Consider the following 9,356-nt stretch of genomic DNA (forward strand, 5'->3'; position numbering starts at 1 on the left):
CCACCACCGCTTGGCTCAGTCTTAAACTTCTGATTGTCCAGCCTCCACCTTTGGAGTACTGTGATTACAGGCATTACCCCGTGTCCTGTTTCATGCGGTGATGGGGATCGAACCCAGCTTTGTGTATGCTAGGATGCGCTTTACCTTGTCCCCTCTTTGTTCTTTGTTTTGAGAGAAAGGCTCCCTATACAGCCCATGCTCTCCTGCCTTACTTAGCCTCTTGACTGCTGGGGTTACAGGCGCGCACCCCCTCTCTTATCCCAGCTTGTCTGGGGTTTCTAACATGTAGGGTTTTAAATCAACTTCAAAGGGATGACTAGTAGCCAAGCCCTTTATTCAGGCTTGGAGTCCTCATGCGGCCTTTCCCCTGGCATGATGCTGTACTTACGTCCCTTTGCAGGTCACAATGAAGTCCTTCAGGGAGTTGTCAGGCTGTGGCATGGGCATTGGGACATCTGCTATCTGGATGATGCTGACTTCTAGGATACCCTCTAGCGAAACAGCCACCAAAGAGAAATGTTAAAATACAGCAGAGACCAAAAGAAACCATTCTGCCACAGGCTCTTTTTCCTGGGCTGAAATCCCAGCTAAGTTAAGGAGTGAGGGGGCAAAGCCTTTGTTGGAGATGTGATCAGTGCCCTTCTGGAGAAACCTCAGGGAGCCCCCTTCTCCCCTCTGCCACGTGAGGACACAGCAAGGGGATGGTCTGCCATGAACCAGGAAATGCTCCTCACCAGACAGTGGAGCTGACATCCAGTCTTCAGAACAACAAGCAGTGAACCCCCAAACCTACCTATTACAGAAACTTAGATGCACTAGGAGATGCCCCTTAACAAGAAGGAAAAGCAAACAGAAACAGCCTTCTTGCTGAACAGAAATCTAGCAAACATGGGGATTTAGCCCCCAATGTTTTGCATTCATGTCCATGCAGGTTTTCATAGTCACATGGACCAGTTCTGCCCACTGAGACTCTTTCTCTAGAGCCTGGTCCATGTTAGAAAGTAGCACCCCCTTTCTGGGCAATGGGTTAAGAAAAGGTGACTTGGGCAGATGCTGACCCTGTGGATCACAGGTGGCTGACCCATCCAGTCCTCAGAGACAGTGTACAGCTACAACTTTTACACAATCCATGTTCTCAGAAACATGGATGCCCCAGCTGGCTATGGTGTCCTCTGTTTTCTCTGCTGGGACCTCGGGGCAGTCCCTGAAGCATGCAGTACCTGAAGAGTGCAGGCCTCCCCTTACAAGTAGAAAAGAGAGACTTTGTAAAAGTCACACTGGAAGCAGAAGCAGTGAGTACTCCTTGCTGGCTTTCTTACCCCCGCCCCCCATCCATTGAGATTCCTGGAGGCTCACATGGGATTCAAGCCCAGGTTTTTTAGCATTTGGGCGCCCAAGGGATAAATTTCTACCAGAAAGCATAAGGCAGGCAGGAGAACAAATGGAACATGCCAACTACAAGATGCTGCTTCCTGCCAGGCGGAGGTGGCACACGCCTATAATCCCAGCACTCGGGAGGCAGAGGCAGGCGGATCTCTGTGAGTTCGAGACCAGCCTGGTCTACAAGAGCTAGTTCCAGGACAGGCTCCAAAGCCACAGAGAAACCCTGTCTCGAAAAACAAAACAAAGCAAAAAACCAAACAAGATGCTGCTTCCTATGTTTGCATCACCTTGGACCAGACAGGTGACCCTGCTCCTTCCCCTCTACCCTTCTAGTGTTAGCAATGTGAATGGGGTTGGCCTTGTAGGCTGTGGCATCTTCTCCACAGGTCTATAACCTTACCTACAATTGTGAGGGTGGCTCTGAAGTAACCGTATCTGTTTATCTGGCAGCTTTTGCTGGAAATGTCACTTGGCTCCATGGAGTTGTAACCCGTAGGCACTAGAAAGTTCGAGTAATAAAAGTTTAAAATAAGAATGTAGTGGAGGTAACATGATATAACAAAAATAAAGATACTTGTCCATCTGTTCTTTATTATTTTTGTTTTGGTGGGTTTTGGTGTTACTCTTTCTGCAGACAGGGACGCATGTAGCCCAGGCTGGTCTAAACTCACTATATAGCCCAGGCTGGCCTTAACTCCAGGTCGTATTCTTCCTACTGCCCACGTTCTAAGATTGTAAGTGTGAACTGTATACCTAAGGCACCATCTACTCCAAGCTCCATCTTCCCTTTAGAAGAAGCCAGGCGTGGTGGCACACGGCTCTAATCTCAGCACTCAAGATTGTGAATTCAAGGCCAGCCTGGTCTACATCCCAAGTTCTAGGACAGTCAGGACTAAGAACCAAAAATCAAGACCAAATCAAAACAAGCACTCTACAATTTTTCAATTAAGGCAGAAACTTGAAATAAATGTGTGTAGATTTCTATAGGTGTAGGCATTATGGCCATTTAATTCCATAAATAAACTGTGGGGAGGGGAGGGAGGAAAGTAAGCCCTGAGTGAGTGAAATCCTAAGTGAATGCGTGCTATTGGCATGGGTGTGGCCATATCAAGGACCCCAAGGGCCGAGCTCCGTGAGAAATGCAGAGCCTTCCTCAGGGGTCCAAGTGTGAGTGTGGGCAGTGTGTGCAGACAACGGCCGCCGCAGCTTCCTCTCCCCAGCCCAAGTGTTGACAATGTGTGCAGGCAACAGCCGCCACAGCTTCCTCTCCCCAGCCTGAAGACTGTTCCCACGGAGCTGGACCATGCCCCTAGGCCCAGCTGTGTGCAGTAACTCTGCCTCTCTCTTCACCTGTATATAATAAACATGCTAAGCTTCTGGGATGCTGAGGCTTCTCCATCCGAGAGCCCAGACCACCAGACCCCGACTTTCTGTCTGAGTATGCGTCTGTCTGTCTTGTCTTCATTCCCTGGACATCTAGTCTGGTCAAGTCCCCAGCGGTGGAGCAAGGACTCAGGAGTAAACACCCTCTCCTGTTCAGGCAGAGCTGGCGATGGGAACCGATTGCCCACACCAGGCAAACAGTGTGCTGCTGAGCCACACCAAGTTCAAAGCACAACCCCAGATGTTTTTCAGAATAAGGAAGCAAATGAAAAGTGGAAGCCCTGTTAGAATGCACGGACAGGCCACAGTAGAGAAGCCCCCTTCTCATCGGGAGGCAGCGGTCCTGGCCTTAACCGTAGCAGCCTGTCTGCTCACGCACCATTTAACTCATCCTTGCTGCCGTTGCTCATCAGCAAAAGAGCTCTTCGACCTCCTGAATTTAAACCATTTAAAGCAAAGTGAGCTAAAGCAAGTGTTGCCTGCTTCTCTGCCAGGTGTGGTGTTCATGCCAGTGATGCCAGCACTCAGGAGGCTGAGGCAGAGGGATTGCTGTGAGTTTGAGACCAACTATATAGACTTAACCTATATAGTTAAGTTGGGTTACCATGAGAGACTTTGTCTTAAAGCAAACACCAGAAGCTGCTGAGGTGTTGAAGGAGATGACTCCCGTAAGTCCTAAGTCACCCAGTAGCTGCCTGGGAAGGATGGAGAGGTGTGATCTGAATCTAGTGGAGGAGGTATGTGGGGGTGAGGAGGGAGGGGGTGCTTGCGGTTTGAAAAGCTTCCTGTCAAAGTGCTCTTTGCATTCCTGTTGGCAAGTGAGCTCTCAGCTGCTGCTCAGTGCCTGCCTGCCTGCCGCCTGCGGAGGCTGTGTGTCACCATAGTAATGGGCACACATATAATGCACGGACACACATATAACTGATCAAAGAATCTAATGCCTTACCCGTTACAATTTAAAACTTGTTGGGCTGGGTGGTGGTGGCCTTTAATCCTAGCACTCGGAGCCAGAGACAGGCAGAGTTCGAGACCAGCCTGGTCTACAGAGCAAGTTCCAGGACAGGCTCCAAAGCTACAGAGAAAAAAACCCTGTCTCGAAAAACAAAAACAGACAAACAAACAAACAAAAAACCTCAACTTGTTGGTGTAGCTTTAAAGTCTAAAAGGAAAATATGATAATGCTCGTCTTTATTGTTTCTTTAATTCCACAAGGAATTGAAATAGATAAGAGAGAAAATTAAAGTTTTAAAAGATCCTCATCTTGAAAAATAAACAGAACTGAAGAGATGGTTCAGTGGTTAAGAGCATTGGTTGCTCTTCCAGAGGTCCCAGGTTCATTCCCAGCCCCCACATGGTGGTTTCCAGCTACGTGTAACTCCAGCCCCAGGGGATTTGAAGCCCTCCCTCTTCTAGCCTGTTTGGGAACCAGGCATGTATGTGGTGCCCTGACAAAGTGGCCATACACACCACGTCAGTAAATTCATTTTTAAAAAGTTTAGAGGCTAAAATGAATAGGTGTGGTGCACCTTGTAATCCAGGGGCCGAGGCAAAAAGGATCGCAAGTTCCTGGGGCTACACAGTTAGACCCTCTCAAAACAACAGAAGAAAGGGAGGATCCTGGCCCACAACTGCGTAAAATACTCCTGTTCTACTGGAGACTATGCCGGTACTAGGAGACCCAAGGGTGAATATCCCAGGATCCTAGGATAGAACCAAACACGGCTGGCAAACACCCCCACCCCCAAAAAAAAGAGGAAAAAAAAAGAAAGTCAATGATATGATTCCTAATGGTGTTCTGCTATGCTCATAGATCAGTGCCTAGCCCACTGTCATCAGAGAGGCTTCACCCAGCAACTGATGGAAACAGATGCAGACCCACAGCCAAGCATTAGGCAGAGCTCAGGGACTCCTGTGGAAGAGAGGGGGAAAGAATTGTAGGAGCCAGAGGAGCCAAGGACCACAAGAAAATCCACAGAATGAACTAACCTGGCTCATAGGGGCTCACAGAAACTGAACTGACAGCCAGGGAGCCTGCATGGGACTGACCTATGCTTCTGAATATATGTCACCGTTGTGTAGCTTGGTGTTACTGTGGGACTCCCAATAGTAGGAGCAGGAGCTGTCTCCAATGCTTCTGCCTGCTTTTGGGACCTGACTCCTCACACTGGGTTGCCTTGCACACTCTTAACACGAAGGGAGGTGCCTAGTCTCACTGCAGCTTGTTTGGTGGATATCCACGGGGGAACCTGCCTTTTTCTGGAGAGAAACAGAGGAGTGGATGGGGGGAGGGGATGGAAGGAGAGGAGGGAGGGGCTACTGCAGTCAGGATGTTAAAAAAATGAGAGAAAGAAAATAAAGAAGAGGAGGAAGAAAGGAAGAAAGGAGGGAGGATGGAAGGAAGGAGAGAAGGGAGAGAGAAAGGGAGGGCCTGAGGAAGGAAGGGTGGGGGAGAAAAGGGGCCTGTGTTAAGTTCATGACTTATAAGGAGGAAGCCTGCTGGGAGATCTCAAGGGCTTCTCAGAGCCTTCTGAGGGTGACAGGCCCGTGGCTGTGGGCTCCTCAGAATCTTCCCATGACACTCTGGAAAATGCTGTTCCATGAAGCCCAGACACATCCTGACACAGTTGGATTCTCACAGGGGTTCATCAGCAGGACAGGTTTTCCCGGTGGATTCTAGAGCAGGAGGCTGGAGCAAGGCTTTGAAGAATCCTAGTTCTTCCCCTGAGAGCTGTAGGACCCCTTTGTTTAAAGCTCAGGGTGAGCAGAATTTAGCTGTCAGTTTGAGCACAGAACCATGACTCTGTTGTATTTTACAGTAGAAAACCTCTTTAGGAAGAAAACAGTGAAAGTCAGTGGGCCCGCCTTAGGTAGAATTCTGCGTATACAGATGCGTGTGGAGTTCTGAAGATATCCATCTGTAAAGGCAAATTTGTTCTTTAACAAATAGATCCTTTGATCCTTAAAGGGCAGGTGAGAAAAACTCAGTACTTAGTTCCCGCTTGTCCAGAGATTGATGAGAGAGGTGTTGGCTACACAGTATGAAAGCACATGACACAATAGGATGTGAGTAAGTGTGTGTGTGAGTGTGTCTGAGTGTTAGCATCTGTGTGTGTATGAGTGTGTGTGTATGAGTGTGTGTGTGTGGAGTGTGTATGAGTGTGTGTTTGTGGAGTGTGCATGTGTTTGTGAGTGTCTGTGTGTGTATGAGTATGTGTATGTTTGTGTCTGTGTGAGTGTATGAGTGTGTGTGTGTGGAGTGTGTGTATGTTTGAGTGTGTCTGTGTGTGTATGAGTGTGTGTATGTTTGTGTCTGTGTGTGTATGAGTGTGTATGTTTGTGGAGTGTGCATGTGTTTGTGAGTGTCTGTGTGTGTATGAGTGTGTGTAAAGGCATGGTGATATTTAATGTAATACACATGACATTACACTGACCAGCATCTGTCTTACAAAGGCTGTTCTGTTGCTCAGATTTATTCACAAAAACCTGGAAAATGAACAAGAGCAGCCAGAGAAAGAAAATCTTCTTTACTAGAAAAACTGGACAGGCACCCGCTCTCATGCTTCAGTCAGCTGCCCAGTGCCCTCTTCAACTTGGCTATGATTTCCAGGGCTGGGTTGCACTTGGCTACTTATTCATTTCAGAGACTGGGCTTCAAGTTGCTGCTTGTTTATTACTGCAGTGCTGGGAATGGAGCCCAGGCCTGCATGCTGCTTCCCAGCTACATTCCTAGAGTCCTTGACTTCTGGGTTTAGCTGAATTTTTCCTGAAGCTACTCGCCAAAACACAGGGCACACACTTCATTGCCAAACAATGAGGCTCACTAATGCAAGGGCCAGTGAGATGGCTCAGCGGGTAATGAAGGCTGTTGAGTGAACCTGATGAACTGAGTCTGACCCCTGGGTCCCATGCCTTACATCTGCACACACACACACACATGCACACACACACACACACGCACACACACCCCACTACCACCACTGCCAATAATAATGATAATAATAATAATAGATAAGATTTTGTAAAAGAAATACAGATTCATTTATATGGTCTACATACCTGAAAATGCTATCTAGGGAGAAAATTCTTTTAAAAGTCATGCTTAGCCCTCTGTCAGTGCCTACCTATAACCCCAGCCCTGGGCTGGGTGGAGACAGCCAACCTAGCTGACATGGCAAGCACAAACTCAGCAAGCTATCCTGTCTCAAAAGATAAGGTTCAAAGCCACAGTGGAAGACACCTGGCATCAACCGCTGGCCTACACACACAGACTACTGTGGAGTGAGGTGACCCAGACATATATGTATACACCACACATACATGCATCCAGCACACACACACACCCGTGGCTAAAATGTAAAAAGTCACGGTTAACTTCTGTAGTCACTTGGAGCCCTGTTTTTTAGCCTGCCCTGACCCCAGCTGCTTTAAAGCACCATGAATTAATTATGGTTGAGTTAGCACCTTTGCATAAAAACAGGCCTCTTCCTTTCTAGGTAAAATTGAGAACACAAGGGGCACTGGCTTTCGACATGGGGAAAACGAGAGCAGCAAATTAGAATACCTTTAAAATTGGCTTCAGAAATGCTTTTGATAACTGCCATGACACAGCTCCTGAGAAAAACAAGCTGGTTTGTAAAAATGTGACTCTAAAAGCCAAAAGAAAGCAACCTAACCAGATTTTTAGACAGAAAAGCATCTGTAATTTATTTAGTTTTACAGCTGCTCTTTCGGTTTTTAAGGAAGATTATCCACACTTACAGATAAAGAAATTCTGGGGGCTGGAGAGATGGCTCAGTGGTTAAGAGCACTGGCTGCTCTTCCAGAGGTCCTGAGTTCAATTCCCAGCAACCACATGGTGGCTCACAACCATCTGTAATGAGATCTGGCGCCCTCTTCTGGCATGCGGAAATACATGGAGGCAGAATATTGCATACATAATAAATAAATAAATAAATAAATAAATAAATAAATAAAATCTTAAAAAAAAAAAAATAAGTTCTGGAGAGATGGCTCAGAGGTTAAGAGCACTGGCTGCTCTTCCAGAGGTCCTGAGTTCAATTCCCAGCAACCACATGGTGGCTCACAACCATCTGTAATGAGATCTGGCGCCCTCTTCTGGCATGCGGAAATACATGGAGGCAGAATATTGCATACATAATAAATAAATAAATAAATAAATAAATAAATAAATAAAATCTTAAAAAAAAAAAGAAATTCTGGAGAGATGGCTCAGAGGTTAAGAGCACTGGCTGCTCTTCCAGAGGTCCTGAGTTCAATTCCCAGCAACCACATGGTGGTGGCTCACAGCCATCTGTAATGAGATCTGGTGCCCCCTTCTGGCTTTCAGGAGGCATCATGCAGGCAGAACACTGTATACATAATAAATATTGTGTTTAAAAAAAGAAATTGGCTCTTGGGATTAGAGCTGCAGCTCAGCTGGTAGAGGACTTGCCCGGCACTCGGTGTGGTGGTGCACACACACAATCCCAGCAACCGGAAAGTGGAGGCAGGAGAAGCAGCAGCTCCGGGTGGGTCAACACCCTTGATGATATATTGAGTTTGAAGTTAGCCTGGGATATGTGAGACACTGGGGAAGGGTGGGGAAGGAGGGGGGAAGACAGAAGGAGGGACAGAAGGAGAATAAGAAAGAAAGAAGGAGGGAAGTTTCCTGGAGGCATGCTAAGATGAAGCTGTCTGTCTGGGCATGCCCAGTGCGGCTCCATGTGTAACTGGACTTGGGAATCCCGGAGCCGCTCACCAGCAATCATGCAGGGTGTTAGCACATCCTGTGGACACCATGCTGCTACCCAGGCAGGTGGGATAGGTTTCTAGGCAACAGTAACTGAAAACTGTTTGTGTTTATTTAGTGGAGAGAGGCAGATTGCAGAACAAAGCATATGACATGAACTCATTTACATAACATCCCAAATGACAAAGCCTATGTGTCCATGGAGGATGTTTGTAAACAGTAGGAAGTGATCAGGACAGAAACACGGCAGCCACATCAGGGGAACTGGGGAAGAGATACACGGGGACCTTCTTCTTATGCTGGGCTTCTTCGTGGTTTGTTTGAATCTTTACTAAAAAATGGGAATTAATTTTACAATTTAAAACATTCTAAGTTGGGCAGTGGTGGCACATGCCTTTAATCCCAGCACTCGGGAGGCAGAGGCAGGCGGATCTCTGTGAGTTCGAGACCAGCCTGGTCTACAGAGCTAGTTCCAGGACAGGCTCCAAAGCCACAGAGAAACCCTGTCTCGAAAAACCAAAAAACAAACCAAAAAAAAAACCAAACAACAACAACAACAAAAACCATTCTATAAAGGAATAAAATGGGCGCCGAAAACCTAACAGCAGCAGGGAAATTGCTACAAGTTTGAGGCCAGTCTAGCTCAAATATCAAGTCCAAGGCCAACAGGGCTACACAGTGTCTCAAGCTGACTGACTACGTTATTTAATAAACAACTGACAAAAACAACCACACGACCACCAACACCACCCTACATTACCCAGAAAAATACTCACTTAAAGAGGGGCTGGGTGTTGGCGGTGTGGGTGAAGCTGGTGAAGTTGGTGATGAAGTTGGTGGT

General features: G+C 47.2%; 1 protein-coding gene across 1 annotated transcript in view; it reads right to left on the bottom strand.

Moving 5' to 3' along the window:
• Gpnmb (glycoprotein nmb) overlaps window positions 1-9,356 on the bottom strand; it is a 31,731-nt gene that overhangs the window by 7,022 nt on the left and 15,353 nt on the right. Inside the window, exons 7-9 of the mRNA XM_026785883.1 lie at window positions 9,292-9,327; window positions 1,784-1,882; window positions 389-491 (exon numbers count right to left, since the gene is read on the bottom strand). Of these exons, the coding sequence (XP_026641684.1) occupies window positions 389-491; window positions 1,784-1,882; window positions 9,292-9,327 (238 nt within the window). The remainder of the gene's footprint in view (window positions 1-388; window positions 492-1,783; window positions 1,883-9,291; window positions 9,328-9,356) is intronic.

Source organism: Microtus ochrogaster, linkage group LG3, assembly GCF_000317375.1.
Source record: "Microtus ochrogaster isolate Prairie Vole_2 linkage group LG3, MicOch1.0, whole genome shotgun sequence".
NCBI classification, from domain to species: domain Eukaryota; kingdom Metazoa; phylum Chordata; class Mammalia; order Rodentia; family Cricetidae; genus Microtus; species Microtus ochrogaster.